General features: G+C 46.4%; 1 protein-coding gene and 1 non-coding gene across 2 annotated transcripts in view; both read left to right on the forward strand.

Annotated features, from left to right (window-relative positions):
- The first annotated feature begins 1275 nt into the window (after positions 1 to 1275).
- On the forward strand, positions 1276 to 1348 carry Trnak-cuu. Its single transcript has one exon. It is a non-coding gene; the product is annotated as a tRNA-Lys (tRNA).
- Positions 1349 to 3550: 2202 nt separating this feature from the next.
- LOC120842593 (A disintegrin and metalloproteinase with thrombospondin motifs 7-like) overlaps positions 3551 to 18428 on the forward strand; it is a 52427-nt gene continuing 37549 nt past the window's right edge. Inside the window, exons 1-4 of the mRNA XM_040213730.2 lie at positions 3551 to 3623; positions 9708 to 9886; positions 10134 to 10226; positions 12465 to 12591. Coding sequence (XP_040069664.2) covers positions 3578 to 3623; positions 9708 to 9886; positions 10134 to 10226; positions 12465 to 12591 — 445 coding nt within the window. The 5' untranslated portion in view covers positions 3551 to 3577. The remainder of the gene's footprint in view (positions 3624 to 9707; positions 9887 to 10133; positions 10227 to 12464; positions 12592 to 18428) is intronic.

Raw genomic sequence — 18428 nt, forward strand, 5'->3', positions numbered from 1 at the left:
TCAACAGCAAGAAACTACATTTAATTGGACACGGACAAGACGATTAACATTGCTACCGGCGCTGCCGGAGTCCAGGCAGCGACTCCCTGTGCGCCGCCTCTGATTTGCCTTATCAAGGCGGCGCATCCGATGTGCGCGTGGCTGGCGTGACGTCGCCGCCACGCGGGAAAAGTTCGGCTTGAGCCTCGCAGTCGGGCAACTTGGCTTGGGAGCCGCCAGGGTGCCCACACTTCCCCCCCCTCAAGCTTCGTCCGGCATGTCGATGACGGAGACGTTGTGGGCGTCAGGGGGTGGATGGCGCTGTTGGGCGGACTGACGTTTAAGTCCGGCCGGCGCCTGCTGGACGAGCGCGGCGGCTGCTGACGAGTGCGGCGGCTCGGTCAGCTCCAGCTTGTCGCTTGTTCGGGGTCAGGGCTCCACCAGGTGGCTGCTTTGCCCGTGGTCCTGTAGAGGGTGGCCGCGGTCCACGATGAGACCGGCCGCCGTGTCGTTCAGATGGCGGGTGTGGCGACGGTTTTGTCCATGAGTCAGCTTCGTAGAAAACATGGAAGCAGACGACATGGGACTCAGTTGAGGGCTGAGCCTGACGTTATTTTCGGACCCCTTCCAGAAAGTTTGAAATAACGGATCTGAGGTGGGCACACAATCTTCTCCCCCCCTCTCTTGAAAAAGGGGCAGATCCGTGGAAGTATAAAACTACCCCCAAAATGCGAAAGAGGCCAAGGAGACAAAAAAAAGTTCCTCTCTCTTTGGTGTCACCGACGTCGCAGGTTATACCGCCGCCTTGGTGGAGACAAGGGGGTTTCCGGAACGGGACTGCCGTCAGTGTCGTTCCGGTCCTGCGAGGAATCTTCGTCTTCTGCTTGGAAAAATCGTTTAAGGTCGGTGACATGAACAGGTCCGGTTTCCTCACTAGACTCACAGTTAACTAGTTTGTAAGTGAGTGGCGAGCACTTTTCACGCACGCGAAACGGACCTTCCCACCTGTTGGCGAGGGAGGCTGCGAAGCCTCGAGCGGCGTCACTCAGTGGGTGAGTACGCCGGAGTACAAAATCTCCCACCTCGAACTGCAAGTCACGTCGCCCCCGGTTGTACTGTTCAGCCTGCTGTACCCGGGCGACGTCGAGATTTTCTCTGGCCTCTCGAAGGTTATCGGAGAAGCGCTTTCGCAGGTCCTCTGCGAACTTCACGTAGGGGCGAGGCCTTCCTCCAGACTCTGTAGAAAGGAGGCTGTTAGAAAGCGGGAATGCGAGCTCCTTGCCGAAATTTAATTGGGCCCGGCTAGCTCAGTCGGTAGAGCATGAGACTCTTAATCTCAGGGTCGTGGGTTCGGGCCCCACGTTGGGCGCCATTGTGGTCGGTTTGCCTTGCTGCATACCCGACCCGGAGGAATAACACGGAGCCAACGGTTTCAACAGCAAGAAACTACATTTAATTGGACACGGACAAGACGATTAACATTGCTACCGGCGCTGCCGGAGTCCAGGCAGCGACTCCCTGTGCGCCGCCTCTGATTTGCCTTATCAAGGCGGCGCATCCGATGTGCGCGTGGCTGGCGTGACGTCGCCGCCACGCGGGAAAAGTTCGGCTTGAGCCTCGCAGTCGGGCAACTTGGCTTGGGAGCCGCCAGGGTGCCCACAAGTTAAAGGGGGAATTTTTCCGCTAAATTTAGCGGGGAATCGTTTCCGCTAAATTTAGTGGGAAATGTAGCTAAAATTTTCCTCAAAATGGGAGGGGAGCTGGAGACAAGGAAGGGGGAGGGGGGAGGAGGGGCTCACCATCCCTTCCGTATTCTTCCCTCATCCTCCTTAAGAGCTGCGCTCTAATTCGGCGAAATGCAGGGAGTTGTAAACCAACACCTCCTAGAAGAGAAGGCCGTAGCGCTCCGAGCGGTTACGTCACAACGTCGGAGAAGAAAGGCCATGACGCAACTACGTGAGAAAATATCTGGTATCGACGTGAAAAAAAAAAGTTTTTTATCGAGCGACGAGGTGGTGTTTGTGCGCGCTTATCCGACATTAATATAGGTTTTAAAAGCCCAGTCTTGCACAATTTAATACACACACATATATATATATATATATATATATATATATATATATATATATATATATATATATATATATATATAATATAAATGTAATATACAACGCGTTACCAAGCTTGAAAGTAACAAATTTATATTTATGATTATCCCCGTAACCTTGGGACTACGTGCACCAAGGAAGCACACATTATTGCGCCAATATTGGCGTCAGACCTGAGAAATTGGGCCAATATCATTCGGATACTGCCAATATTGGCACTGGATCGTAAAGATCGGGGCAGTATTACCGTGATGTGGGCGATGTCGGCGGAACATCACTTGGGTTGGCCAAGTCTCGCCGACCCAAGTGTCTGAACCGGGTCGGGCCTGAACCGGCTATATCGGCCAATATTAGCAGTTCTTGACCATTTCTAAAACGATACTGAATCGCGGTCAATCGCGCCAACCAATCGCGGCGGCCGCCGCTGTTCCCACGGGCCGCGCTGACGGCGCGCCGGGAAATCAGCGGCTGGAACTGGGTTTTTCTGAACAAACAAACAGAAAAAACTATTTTTGTAGTAACTTTTATTGGAGATTTGTACAAAACGGGGGGCGCGTGATATTTTCTAAAATCTTTAGTTTACAAGGTTTGCGGCACAATTAATATTGTTTGTACACAACCATGTCTCAGCGGTGATTTCAGGTAGCGCGTCCCGACCTAACATCCTAACTTCGGCAGTTACTCGCGCCGCGTCTGTTTGGGAATCGGGGGTGGAACCCTTGAAGCCCCTTCCACCGTATCTGTTTCGGATCCAAAATGGCCGATTGAACTCAAAATAGAAGTCAAGTGCAGTTCCTCGAGTGGCAGGTGCGGGCGAAATCGCGCCGTTGCGAACGCTATTAGCTCGGTTCTCCAGTACGGATCGGTGCCACTTTTTCAGAGCATGGCTCTATGGCAGTTTCCCAACCGATCGGTTAATTTATAGTAACGTTGGCTTGGCCCAAGTCTGCTGACACCTCAGCGGCCGCGGCCATGTTAACCGATATTGGCCCAATATTGGGCCGTGGCGCAAAACATACAACTAGGCCAATTTTAAATAAAAGCGCGTTACGACTGTCGATCCGCGCGCGTTGCCTTCGCTTCGCCGCGCGCCCCCGATGGCCTTCCTTTGTGACGTCACAAAAAGAGCGCTACGGACTTCTTTTCTAGGAAGTGTTTGAACGTCTTTCAGTTTTTTCTTTGTATCCTCTCCACCTTATGTGAAGCCTAGGAATGGGAGATTTGAGGGCAATGAAAATGAATGAGTGAATGAAAAGTCTTTGTTCCCGTGACAAAGGTTTTGTCGGCATTTTCTCCTCATTCTCTACAATAAAAAAATGTTGTTTTTTATTTTTTAAATGCGCTCGTTGGCTAACTTTGATTGGGTAGAAATCCCTAAATCGAAGAGTCAGACGTCACAGGTTGGCGATTTAAGTAACCAGCTCTTGCATATCCTGGAACCTTTACCGATTGTCACGACCACTCCACTAGACCGGGGCAGGAACACCGAGATGCTTGTCTGGAAACTTGCCATCTGCCTGTTGGGCACTGCTACAGGTAGGGTAAAAATTTCAACTCCTATATCTGGAAGCTTAAAGGGACATTGAAGTGCGTTTTGTAGAAGCTTATTTTTAATTGCATATTGCTTGTCAGACTTCAACCAATAAAAATTTCCAGCCCTAGATGGCAGTTTAAAGGGGCATTTTCGGGTCCCTACCACCTGCCTAAAATTTCATTAATGCAAAAAGTTAACTTTGCACGGATTCTCAACTACAGGGAGAAACAAGGAGACGGCAGGCTCTTTAAATCAACCGCTAAATTCGGTTCCTTAACCTACCACGCTACGACTTTGTGCAGCGTTGCCCACAGATGGTGCATTTGTTTTTGTAAAATTTGCAAAGAGCGAACTTACCTGAGGAAAAAGTAAAGAAAGAAAAAGGCTTAGCTGTTATGGAAACGCAGCGACGCCACCGATCTTCAAACAACACGGCGACGTTTTGCACGAGAGACACGAGATGGCGCAACGAACGCCGCCAACGAAGGAGCATACGGCGCCGAGAGCCGGCGTCTTTAGCAGACAATCTTTTCGACTCAAAAGCCGCGCGCGTTCCGCGGGCGGCGACAGTCGCAGAAAGAAAAACGGGCGCGGTAACAACAAGGAACTGCAGTTCCTTGTCTGCTAAATACGCCGGCTCTCGGCGTCGTCTGCTCGTTCATTAGCGGCAGTTGGCGTCGCGACCGCTTGCGCCATCTCTTGTCTCCCGTGCGAAACGGCGCCGTCTTGTTGTGAAGACCGGTGGCGTCGCTGCGTTTCCATAGGAGCTAAGACTTTGTCTTTCTTTACTTTTTCCTCAGGTAAATTCGCTCTTTGAAAATTTTACAAAAAAAAAAAAAAAGCACCATCTGTGGGCAACGCTGCACAAAGTCGTAGCGTGATAGGTTAAGAAACCGAATTTTGCGGTCGATTTAAAGAGCCTGCCGTCTCCTTCTTTCACCCTGTATACTAATATTGCTAATAGACCGATGTCACCAAGCGTTCCACGCATGCGTGACGCCGCCATAACTGTAGTTCGTAGGAGGCAGACGCCAGTTCACGAGACAGCTCATGCCGCCTCGTGCTCTGCTAGCGCAGACCTCCAGCGGGGTTGTCGCGCGTGCAGAAAGACTACAGCTCCCACGATGCACGTCGGCAGCGGTGGCGTACTCAAACTAGCTGGTGAGGTCGGTCTATTCAAGGCGCGTTGTGCATTCTATTTTGTGAAAAGAAAAACGTGAAATATTTGGATGTAAGAGACGTAATCCAGTAATTATTTGTTAAACACGCCGTCGGATGGCGCGTCCAGGTGTCTGCTCCAAGGTGCAGAAAGAGGGCTATGTCACATGCAGGGATGGGCAGTATTTCAAATACAAATATTTGAAATACGTATTTCAAATACTTTGTTTATTTTGCATTTGTATTTAATTACAAATTGGGTAATGTATTTGACGTGTGTATTTAAATACTAAAACGTGGGTATTTCAAATACGATTGTAATTAAATACAATTTTGTGGGCGAAAATACATCCCTCAAATTTATTGTCACTGTCCAGAACAGAAAGAAAACTACGTTCTGCACCGAATGCAGTGTCTCTCAATAAAGCACAAGCGTCTAGTGACTTTGTGATTACGGTGCTAGTCCAGGGCAAGAATAGTGACGAAATCGACGTTCACAGACTGGCTAAATAAGTGCTAGCTGTGACAACTTGCGATGATTTCCAGCCTGATTTCCATCCTCATTTTTTCCTGGAACATTCTAAAAGCGCGGGTCGTCCAGATATTCGTAACTGGTGCAAGTTGCAACAATAAAAAATTCTCTCGCTAGTGCTGCGCATCTTGGTCGTCTCGGTTATTTGTTGGTCTATACCAAAATGTAATCGACAAAAAAAGCTGCTTGAAACTCTGTACTTTCTTCACCTAATACGTCCAAGCTTATTACATATTTTGTGAATATATTTCTATTACGTTACTATCGCACACTAACTCCCGAATGTGCGATGCAAAATTAAAATAAGATACTCAGAAACCCGTTGCAGGTGCCCTAAAGTCGCTGACGCAAATTTTGAGGAATGTATTTGGAGGAGATCAAATACATTTGGTTTTATTTGTATCTTGTACTTAAATTCTTTTTTGGAAATGTAATTAGATTTGTAATTAAATACATTTTTGACGAAGTATTTTGTATTTGTATTTCGATACATATTTGCATGTATATTTTTCCCATCCCTGGTCACAAGCTTGAATTCAATTTTATCTAAGGGAATCATCCTCTCAAGAGTGCGATTTCTGTTGTTTTCGCTGTAGGTTGCTTAGAGCCCTGAGATTCAGTCATCACTATAAATAGACAATCTCAGAATCCGCTCAAGTGCCCCATTAAAAAGGCAGGGGGTGGTTTATTATGTTCACGATCCTTGTTTCGCGATTGGTCCTTCGGCAACCTTATCGGCTAATGCCGCATTCTGATTGGCTGCGGAGCTATTATAAGATGTTCGCCACTTGCCGCAGACTACGTTTCTGAAGTTGTTAGAAACCATAGTGGACGCCATTCGCGCATGTGCAATCACAAGTCATAACGCCACGAATCGTAGCAGCTTCGCAGCTTGTGTATTCCAGACAACCGACGTGCTCATCATGTCACTCAGTGGATGTCCACTGCATAGCTCCTAGTGATTGGCCCATTCCCAATGCTCTACAATAAAGCCGTAATGAAGTCAACGTCATAGTTATTGAACTCTACATTTGGGACGATGCATGACGCAATATTGAGCCACAATTAAGCGCAAAGAAAAGTCGTAGAGCTATTTTGTCGTCGGGGATCGAGTCACAATTAAGCGTACAATCTAAGAAATGCCTGCGCGTCTACTTACCCGCAAAACACTCGAAGAGCCAATCCCTGCGATCAGCAAAATCAGCTCAGCGAATGACGAGGCGGAACATTTGTTTAGATCTCAAAATTAAGTATGCGCTGTGACATTACTCAATTCTAGGATGACGCTTTTGCACTGCGTAACGCCACAGCGCAGACTTCATTCTGAGGTCTAAACGGATTTTCCGCTTTATCATTCGCTGAGCTGACTTTGTAGATCGCAGAGACTGGCTCTTGGAGTATTTTGCGGGTAAGTATACGCGCAGACATTTCTTAGAGTGCAAAGAAAAGTCGTAGTCGATTTTGTCGTCGAGGATCGTTAAATTAGGTTATAAATGCGGTGGTCGACACGTTTTGCCTTTCAGGTTGTAACTTTTCTATTCACCGATGTAATAGAAATATGTTACATTCAAATGAAACTTTGGAATCTCCATTTTTCCAAGAGCATATAACGTTTCAATATAGTGCCCTCCGGCGGTGATGCATTTCCACTACACTCTAACAAAAGCTCGAGCGTCTGCTTTCCCGCACAACACTTGGGGAGCCAATCACCGCAGCTCAGGGTGACAGCTCAGTCAATGACGATGCCAAAACATATGTTTAGACCAGAAAACGCAGGCTGAGTTGCAATGCAAAACGTCACGCTTGCATTGCTTAATGTCACTATACTCAGACCGCGTTTTTTGGTCTAAACATATGTTTCGGCATTTCCATTTGCTGAGCTGCCTCCGTAACTTGCGGTGATTGGCTCTCCGAGTGTTGTGCGGGAAAGCAGACTCACGGGCTTTTTTTAGAGTTTACCGGTGCATTATTATCCGCATGCCGTCAAAGATGATTGCTGTCGTCTGTTATACCTCTGTCAGGCGGGCACCTAAAAGGAGCTTTACGCCAAAGGCCTTTAGGATTTTCAAATGAACGTTACGTTCTGCCGTACCAGACAGAGCAAGTAAATGCCATTTAGACGATATTTACAGCGATTGAAATCTCGTAGCTCGTTTCAAACGCATAAATCGCGTTTGCGCCAGAAAAATATTATTTTGGTGATATAAATATTTTTTTAAAGTTTTTTGTGAGCAGACAATATATTAAAGAAGAAAAAATGACGAATTCAGTCCAGTGATGACAACAAAGTCCACTTTATGCCCAAGGAAAGTGGTTTGTTTTGGCAATTAGCGGCAACCCTGGGTGTCTCGCACTCACGCAGTCCTAACGTTGCTCAGCGCTCCCGATCGTTTCCGTGCTTCTGCTACGCGTTTGCCCTGTCTGGTTCGGCGTCGTGCTCGCGTTTGAGGTTCATCGCAAGCGTCGGAGATCCTCCAGCCGATCCTCCCGAAGTCGTATCAGCGCTCAGGTCGCCTCGACTCTCCAAGAGAAGCACGGCGACCCCTCTTGACTGTTGGAGGGTCCTCCGTCCTTCGACGTATCGCACGACGCAAGATGTAAGATATAAAAATATGTATGTAAAAAACAAAACAAAAAGAACATTAAATTTGTACAATATGGATAGCAATAAATTATTAAAGGATGGCAAAATATAAAGTAGAGAAATAAAAGCTAGATAAGCATGGTTGTAAGGGAAATCCAGAGGAAGAAAACCGAAATGCCGAAGCGGACGATGCGAGCAGGCGACAACGAGGCGTACACTAGATAGCTGGGGCCCTGAGTACAAAAAACTATTAGTAGAGCGAGGTTCGTAAAAAAATATACGTGAAACACGCTATTTTTCAGTAATAATAATTCATTGATTTTAGATATCATTACGATCTTTTATTTCAATACGCTTCTCTAGCTTTTGTGTTGTCTAGATGTGGTTGTGTTGTCCCTGTTTTAATTGTTTTATTCTTTCTTCATCCATGGCTTCTCTAGTGTACGCCGCGCTGCTGACGAGAGTATACGCCTTTAGCAGCCGTAAATGAGCCGCGGGAACTCAGTTTCACGCTTAATGCCATTTGAGTTGATGTGTGGCACTGCTTAAATGACATTTACACTAAAGGTCCTTTGGCGTAAAGGTCCTTTGAGGTGCCCGTCTGACAGGGGTATTAGACTAACGCCGCAATGGAGAAGCTCCAGTTTCAATATGTTTTGCCTCATTTACCTTAAAGCCCGGACATTGCGCCACACAACGTTTGGCTGCTTTCGAAGATAAACAAGCACCTGAAGAAAACAGGGTCTGCTTCCGACGACGGCGTTACCGATGCAGTGCGCGAAACTTTCATTCGAATGTATCATCTTTCGATTCCGTCACTGAATCAAAAAGTTACCGGCAAAACGTATAGATCATTCACAGCGGAGAATCACCAGCAGCCATCAGCACCTACTACAGGAGGACCATATCACAAACTATAATCAGTGACAGCTTAAGAGTTCAGGGCGAAGGAAAGGAAGGCTGGGGAGAAGGAAGCAGATGGATTGCTGGAGAAGAGAGGAGGAAACATCCCTCTCGCTCCAGCGGTCCGCCTGCTTGCTCCTCCCCAGCCCTCCTTTCCTTCGCCCCGATCTCTTAACCTGTTAACTAACCTCCTATCCGAAGGAAAAAAGACCAATAGTTTCCAAGTAACGCACATAAAACGCGCATAATCAGTAAAATGCTGGGGTTTTGTGCGATCGTACAAAATTCTTAGACAGCGACATTGAACAGACTCTAACCTAACCGCTTACAAAATTACATGTACTAGAATAACCTTCAAATCTTGCTGAAACTAACGTGCGAAAATGGTGTAGTATTCAAGAATAATTGTAGAAGTGCTTGATGCTATTATGTGTTAATGTTGTCCTGTGTGCGTGTTGATCTCAGTCTCGGGATTTTGTTCATTGTGAAGTCTCTTTATTTTTAACGTAGTAAAGACAGTTACAAAAAGCCGTCATGAAGAATCGTCACAAAGAACCGTCACCAAGAACCTTCACAAAAAAAACTGTGACATTACGTAATATCATGACGTCACGTGACGTCCTGAGGTCACGTGACTGTGGGAGAACACGTAATGTGATGAGACCATGTGACATCGTGCACTCACGTGCCACCCTGACATCGTGTGACGCAACAGTCATGTGACCTCATCACGTCACTGGACGTCACACACACACACACACACACACACACGCACACGCACACGCACACGCACACGCACACACACACACACACACACACACACACATAGCATGGATCCAGCTCATTTGCAACACGCTCCGTACTTTCCAGTCTTTTTCAGCATGATCAAGCTAGTGTGACTCGTTCCAGGAGCCAGGATCGGGGAGGAGTACGTGCACCCTCGGATCCTGGAGGAGAGATCTTCAGATGGCCTCAAGCTGGTGTCCGTCGACGGGAAGAAGATTCTCAGGCTGGAGAAGGCGTCCGTGCTAGCCGAGACCCTACTCGTGACGTCATACGACGGGAACGGGCAAGTGACGCACACGACGGTGAGTACACGCCATGCCCCATAGGCGATTTTTCCGAACCGGTTGACGTCATGATTACCTCCAGACAATATCAAAACTAAACCAACTCTTTCTGGTGTTCTTTTGAACATGTATAATTAATTTTTTTCTTAGAGGTTTAGATAGAATCTTAGTTCAAAAGTCACTCTAAGAGGCGTTAACAGGGTGGTTTCTGATAATTTACGCAAATTCATTAAATATATATGTGTCTTTATTTTTGCCATTTTAGATTCAAGCCGAAGAAATTGAGAAGCACCACTACCGTGACCGGGACCAATACGCTTCTTTGATGGTGCGCGATACAGCAAATGGCCTCGAAATGGTAAAATTCATACTGCGTTTTGCGCCATAATTAACATACTTATTTGATCATTGAACTTCAAATACTATAATAGCAAATAAAAGTGCGAACGGCGTCTTTCATTGTCACTGCCGTTGTCACTAACATTGTCACGGAGAACTTAAGAAATACAGGGTGCGATCAGTATCAAGTACACTTTTATGTTTGCCTCGGGGTCAGTAATACTGCGAAATTAGGCGTTAAGAACACTTAAGAACAACAGCTTGAAACCCTGCGTTTCCTGAGCTCCCGGTGATTATATTTCCGCGTAATGACTTGACCCAAAGAAAAAGATTATTCGGCGTCAATAACCAATAACAACTCAGTTTCACCCAGAAAAGAGACCATTGATGTAAGATACTGTTCATTCTTTTTATTTATTTTATTAATTAAAGCGAGACCAATGAGTGGCCTTAACTGCATTGCGGACCAGTTGGCGGAATGCATACCTTAGAAGCGTGGTTATTCTCGAGCGGTTAGCGCAGCTGCTCGATGACATTTCTGAGGCGTTTTCCCATTGCGCAAGGTCAATTATGTTTAAAAAAAATGAGAAAAAAAGTACGATAAACAAATTGTTCGCTGTAGTTGCGATTGTTATGTTGTCTGCCAGAGTGCTCAAAGTGCATAAGGTTTTTATTATTTTATAAGGGACACGACATCCAGTTTATATAACATAACAGGTCTAAAGGTCAAATTCACAGCAGATCTAAAGAAACCAGGAGTGTACAACATTGCACTCATATTCAGTTATTAGTATTTCCTCCACTCTGCGATGGTAGCAGTCGGTGTATGCGCAAGGTTGTTTACCGATGACCTCGCCGACCAGTGGAACAGCAGTCGTACCAACTGGGCTTGTAGTGGATGTTTATCGGAAAGAATCATCATAGCTCTCAATATCTTCAAGAGTTCTCAACAAGATATTTCGAAACAATACCAAGTTTTTTTTCTTTCTTGGGTGTTCAATTGGAATTACATTTTAAATGATCATTCGATGTATTCAAATCCTGCTCGACTTGAAAGGTTGAGAAAAATATACTTTCCTAGTATACCACTCCACAAGACCTATGGCACGTGGGCATCGCTTAACCTTCTACGTTAAAAAAAAACACCAAAGAAAATGATTCTTTATAAAACAATACTGTAAATTTCTAAACCGACTGGAACAGTAAAATCTAATGAGTATCACATGGTGCTACATTAGCCACAAGCAAGTGGTCGCCGGCTTTTATTGTTCTCCACTTTCAGGAATTAGTATATATACTCATTCATTGAAATCAGCAGTGTTGCAAAATGTGCACGTTTTTGTCCCAAACTTATGCCGTAAAACCTTTTTGTTCCTGAATGTTTTTCTAAGAAAAAATGCTGAAAGACATAAATCAAGTCTTGTGTCCCTTCTAATCGTTCTGCGAATAGTGTTTCACAGGATTCTTGTTTTTTGGTCTGCTCCGTAGGATGCAATATTCTTCAGAGAAGTTAACAGGGTGATACAGCTATGGCGAGACAAGCGGGGTATCTTAATTTATGTTAACTTGTATGAGACATCAAACGCTAGTCATGAGAATTAGTAATATTTGGTGGAATATGCAAGTTTGTGTCACGAAATTACGGTGTAAAACATGTTAACCATGTCTCTTTGAGGAAAATGCAACGCACGAAAAAGATATCATGCTGTTTTCGCATTAACTATATCACGAACTAACAAATCTTCAAACGTGAAAACATCGCAAAAAAATTGAACAAAGGACAAGTCAAAGAAGTGCACGGACAAAGCGCTGACTGTCAACTAAAGTTTAATTTTCAGGCGAACCAGAAAAATAAACACAGAGCATAGGAAAGAACCAATAAAGACACAAAAAATTATACACCTTAACCGACAGGATTTCTACCACGTCATCACCCTCACACGTGCCTGCCATTCTCCCTGATCCTCACACATGTGAGGGTGATGACGTGGTAGACATCCTGTCGGTTGGGTTGTATAATTTTTTGTGTCTTTATTGGTTCTTTCCTATGCTCTGTGTTTATTTTTCTGGTTCGCCTGAAAATTAAACTTTAGTTGACGGTCAGCGCTTTGTCCGTGCACTTCTTTCACTTGTCCTTTGTTCAATTTTTTTGCGCTCTTTTCACGTTTGACGATGTTAAACCAACCAGCCCACTTACCGCCTTGTCTAACAAATCTGTTGTATGTCTTGCTGCTCCATCGGATATAATGTTCGCCAGACAGGGATGGTGGACGCGGTCACTCGAATCGAGCCTGTGCTCACAGCACCGCGATCGTTGGACGGATCCTTGCCCCACAGGTTGCACACCCTGGCAGAGGAAGAATTGGAACGGCTCAAGAAGATCGGTAAGTTTAGGTCCCCAAATAAGTCACGCTTTACGGCCGCTCTACACATTGCTACTCAGCGCTGAGATAACGTGACGCCAGTAATGGATCAGTGCTGCTGTCATCGCTGAGTCAGCGCTGAGTTAGAGCTGCTCAATATGGTGTGTAAGCCAGAAAAAAAATTGGGGCTACAAGATCCACGCCCTGAAGGTGGTTGGTCAACGAAGTTGTGGTTTCACCTGCAACGATTGCCTACTGTACTTTACAAAATGCCGCCGTCGGTCGCGGCACGCCGCCGCTGGTCGTATTGCCGTTTCTTTTCTCTTTGCTGCTCCTAGTATTCACGCTGCTCCTCGGGAGTCCTAACTATGCCTGACCTATTCGTCGCGGTGCTGCCGCAACAATGGAAGCAGTTGCTATACTCCGTTTCATCTTAGGTTTAAGCGCAGCGCATGTTAGGAGCCATCGGAGCCAATCGGAGGCCGTGTGAGTATCACGTGACCCTAGAGAGGGGGCGCAGCGGCGCGCGGAAAGCGTATCACAGGCCACGTCCACAGAACGGGATTGGCTGAGATAGCTCGTAGCGTCCGCTGCTTCCGGACACAAGGTCAAACGGGGTATAGGCGGGTTCTTCTTGTATACATGAAAGGCTAGCGACGTCACTCACCACGTCCATGCTGCCGTCGCCGCGGCAGCTAATGACGTCAACCGCTTTCGAAGCAGCTGCAAACCTAATCTCTACCGGAACGCGGGGGAGGGTGTTTCTTTTGCTCACACGCGCCTTTAAAGGGGCACTGACACATCAAAATCATACTTTTTTTTTATTATCCGAAACGGTTGAAAACGATGCCGGAACATTGCCCTCAAATTTCGAAACTTGGGAGTTCAGCATTTGTTAATTAAAAAAACAATTTACAAATGCCGAATTTGAAGTTCCCGCGTGATCTGCGCCAGTGCAGTGAGTCAAATTTTGCGGTCTCCTGCGACTCGACTTTCTTTGGGACCTCCGCCGTTGCCACAGCAACCCGAGGCGAGGAGGAGGTGAGCAGGCGGAAGAGAAGCCGGCGCGAGAAAAAACCGGTTTCTTCCCCGTCCAGAGCCGTACTGTCCCCGTCTCGTCGTTAGCGCCGCCAAGTTTTCCGAGGGAGCGCGAGGGAGGATACAAATCCAGGAAGCGACATCACGCCGAAATCTGATTTTTGGTATTTCAAAAAGAGGGGCCGTAGTGCGTTCGCAATTGCGTTAAAAAACATGTTTTACGATTGCTGTTATTAAATGTTATAGAAATGTCGCATACAAAGCTTCTAAATTTCCTGATTTTTAACGTCACCGATCAAAAGAAGCAAGGAGGTTAGCGCGGGAAATATAAACGCCAAAAATAAAAAGGCGCGCGCGCGCTCGAAGAAATTTTTTTTTTCGCGATGCGTTTTTTTTTGCGTGTATATGACTACAACTTGCATCGTTTTAGACAATAAAAAATAATACGATCTTTGGTGTGTTAGTGCCCCTTTAAGTTTATCATATGGTTTCGATCCTTGTTTTGTTGATTCTTATTTTGTGTTTTTTTTTTATTGAGACGGATACTGAGCTGTATGCTGTGCGCCTGTCTGCAAAACAGATGTGCTGTTCTGGCTTCAATTGTTCGCCGGGAGGTTTTTGCTTACAACGCCAACTACACGGAAATTTCCTTGGCTGGTAGAGGTATACAGCTTCGGCTGTAAAAATGGAATCGTCTATGCACCGAAACTTGGATACAGTGTTGATATTCGTTGTGTTTGTGTTTGTCCTCTGTCCCTCTTAGTCCCCTTCTCCAAGGATTATTTTCGTCCTTCCTGTCCAGCTCGCTTGCACCTTTGCATTTAATTGCATTAGAATCATGACATTAAATTGCAAGCTTCACGCTTGTTAGTGTTAGACTGGTGGCAGCTGATAAAACCTGTTTGCTCTGCTGACGTCTAACCCCTGGTTGGCTCAGTTGGTAGAGCGCTCCACCTGTAATGGAGAGGTCCCGGGTTCGAGACCCGGTCCAGGCGGATTTTTTCAGTCGCGCACCAGTCCCCTAGATGTGTTTGGAGATTTGTGTTTGTCCTTTGTCCCTCTTGTTTCCCTCCTCCAAGGATTATTTTCGTCATTCTTGTCCACCTCGCTTGCACCTTTGTATTTAATTGCATTATAAATGCAGGTATAACAACGCCTTTCAGTGGCTTGATGTCAGGGGAAGACACGCTTGTGGGTCGACCGACAGCCTAGATATGGATGCCGAGCATTTGTTTCCTGCTGCTGTTTGGGTGCAGAGCATTCATTTGACACAATGAAACTGCTAGCAATCAGTTGGGAACAAAGTCTACAGTCTAAAGTATGAATCCTTGCCTTCCCCTGACGTCACCTCTTCTTTGTCGCCAGTAGAAACTTTCACTTTAAAAAACACGGTGGTGACCGAAAGTGTGAATACAACTTCGCTTTTTTTATTTTTTGCCCATTACTTTGGTGACTAATTTAGCTATGTCTGTTGGTGTGTTTAGCAGAATTTAAGCCGAATCGAGGGCTATAAAAATAACAAAAAAACCGTCTGGGTACCCCTTTAAGCGTGGGTGTACAAGCCTAAGCAACTGGAACCTCGAGATACTCACGTGAGAAACGGTTTTATCGAAGATTTCTCTGCTCAGCTGTTTAGTGCGCCACTAACAGATTGTCCTAAAATTAAAATGAAAAAAAAAGTCAGGATTTTGAACAATCACGTTTACGAGACCTGTCAAAAACTCACTTCCGGGACGAGCACGTTTACTTCTGGTGGCGTTTGCAAGTACCGGCTCTGGGCGCCGCCATCTTGCTGCTGGTGTGGGTTGATCGTCCGATAGTCAAGCATTGCAGAGGCCTACATGGCCTCAGCAATGCTCGACTATCAGACGATCTACCCACATCAGGAACAAGATGGCCGCCCCCAGAGGCTGTACATGCAAACGTCTATACAACCGTCGTGGTGTGGCCGCGTGCTGGCGTCGCTCTTGTGAAAAACGCTAACACGCGGTGACGCCGGGAGGGACGGGTCTGCCGCCTGGCGGCGACTCCCGTCAAGCTTCGGCCGTTTGCCGCTTGGGGGCGGGATCCACCGATGATGACGGCACGTGCAGGTCTTGCCTTCTAGGTGGTATCGGCTGAACGCGCCATCTAGTGCCCTATTTGCGAGTTTTTCAAAATGAAGGTTATAGTAAGGGTCGGAGAGGAGTGCCGGTATGTCAATTGCTGAGTATGTCTAGTCTACTGGCTTCACTGATTGACACAAATTAGTACCGCTTATACGAGGGAGCCAAGAAGTTATGAGCGCGTGTGTCCACTTTATCCTGAAAACAAAAACGGTGTTCAGCACAATATCTGCGCCAGAAGACACTTTTTAAATCTGGAACGAAACATGAAACTAACCTCTATTTTGGATATAATTTTTTTCGGAATAGGTGTTAATTTCGGATTCTTTCATAACTTAAGATGTGTCTAACACCGTAATTATTCACCTGTAGAAGTTGTTCGCGGAAAGTTTATTTTGTGACATTGTCACCGCCCGTTGGCAGAAGAGGAAGACAAAGACCATGAGAGTTTCGGGAATGAGAAATACGTTATATTATTTAAGCGAGCGGAAGAACTATAATGAGAAAGAAAGATAAAAGTAAACCGTCAGAAAAGAAAGAGAGAATCACAAAAAAAAAAAAAGAGTACAATAAAGAAATCCCTACACGCGTCTCAACACTAATCAAAGTTCCGTCAAGTCATAGACACATCAGGTCAATCTCGCTCACGAGTCCTCCGTGGCCTGTCCTCGTGAAGGCGGTTGTCTTCGCCTCGATGGTTGGAGGTCATAGCGCAGACTTGGCCGGGAGCTGTGCATGGCAGTCCCAGATGTCGGAGTCCGGCGAAGGTTCCGTCGACCAGACCGCTAGACTCAGCGTTCCGCTGACCGTGGCAGCTCTTGAGCGATCTGCAGGCCGACCGTCGCGGTCCGTGCTTCGCTTCCAATTCCCTGCTCGGTCGCGCGCTCCCCACCTCGTGCTCTTCCAAATCTTCTTCGTCTTCGATCGCGGCCGCGGCGCAATCATTGTCATGAGGATCGTGACATTTCCCCCAACTTTTAAAAACTTCATCTCATGAAGATTTCTGCACGTGACAACGTCGTTGATACATGGTCGTTGTCGCCATACACGCGCACACACAGTCACTTTCTTGCAGCACCCGCGCACGTGTTCGACCAGCATGCACAAAGTCAAAACAAATCGTTTTCCACGAAGTTCACACTTCCATAATTAACAAAAATACTTTTTTTCATTTCCCCAGATACTTTTCAATCATTTCAAACCTTTTCCGTACCACTACAAGACTCACATTTGATCACTAAGTTTGCCAAAAACACGTTTACTGAAATACAAAACGAGATCCCACTTCCTTTCTTGTTGAAACAAGAATCCTATCCTGACATCATACGAAACGTACGTTCACTGTTCACATTACTTAATCTGTTTCCACGTTCCGCGTCGTAAAAAGAAAGGAAACTCCGCTTTAGACCTCAACGCGACTCATGAAGTCCGCTCCAACATTATCAGATCCCTTGATATATTCTACGTGGAAGTTCTGGTCTTGCAGCCCCAGACTCCATCGCATTACGCGACTGTTAGCATGCTTCGCCCTGTTCAGAACTTCCAACGGTCGGTGATCAGTCTGAATTCGAAATTTCCGTCCATGTAGAAACAGCCTAAATCTCTCGACGGCCCATACAATTGCCAAGCATTCTTTTTCTATGGTGGCATAATTCCTCTCTGGTTTGCTCAGCCTCCTGCTAGCATATGCCACCGGGTGTAACAAGCCTTCGCTTTCCTGCAGCAATACCGCACCCAAACACGCATCAGACGCATCTGTACGTAAAACAAACTCCTTTTCGGGATCTGGTGCCAGTAAGATAGGCGACCGCGACAAGCACCTCTTCAACTCCTCAAACGCCTCCTCCTGGTCTTCACCCCACTCGACTTCATTTCGTGATCCTTTCCTCGTGAGTTCCACCAGTGGAGCAGCAAGATCCGCGTAATTTGGTACAAACTCGCGGTAGTACCCAGATAATCCAAGAAATGACCTGACTTGGCCTTTCGTCACTGGTTGCGGTGCATCTTGAATCCTTTCAAGGATCTCCGCGTTGGGCGCGATCCGTCCTCCTCCTAGCTCGTGCCCGAGGAAGACCGTCTCGGTGAACCCCACCTCACACTTCTTTGGTCGCGCTGTGATGTTAGCGGCTTGCAGACGATCGAAAACTGTTCTCAGAGTTTCCATGTGCTGTGCCCATGAGTCTGACGCTATCAGGATGTCATCAATATAGTGATGAGCGTCAGTGATTCCACCAAGTAGCTTCCTCATCAGTCTTGTAAAGATAGCCGAGGCAGTCTTAAGCCCGAACGGCATAAACCTGAATTGGTAGTGTCCACTTCCTGAAGAGAATGCAGTTTTCTCTTTGGCCGACTCCTCCAACGGGATTTGCCAGTATCCCCTCGATAAGTCTAATTTCGAAAAGAACCTCTTTCGTCCCACGTTAGCAAAGGTGACATCAATCCTTGGGATAGGCTCCGCGTCTACCTTCAGCACGTCATTCAATCTTCGATAATCCACGCCAAATCTATTGGACCCGTCTTTCTTTTTAACGATCACGACCGGTTCATTGTAGGGTGACGTACACCGTTCGATGACTCCCAGTTGTAGCATCTCCGAGATCTCCTCTTCTACTACGTCTTGGATCGCAAAGGGCAACGCTTATTGTCTAACCCGGACTGGTTCCTCAGTGGTCAGTTTCAAGTCACACGTTACCAAGTTAATCTGGCCGGGTCGAT

This window comes from Ixodes scapularis, unplaced genomic scaffold, assembly GCF_016920785.2.
Source record: "Ixodes scapularis isolate PalLabHiFi unplaced genomic scaffold, ASM1692078v2 PGA_scaffold4__175_contigs__length_147842914, whole genome shotgun sequence".
NCBI classification, from domain to species: Eukaryota; Metazoa; Arthropoda; class Arachnida; order Ixodida; family Ixodidae; genus Ixodes; species Ixodes scapularis.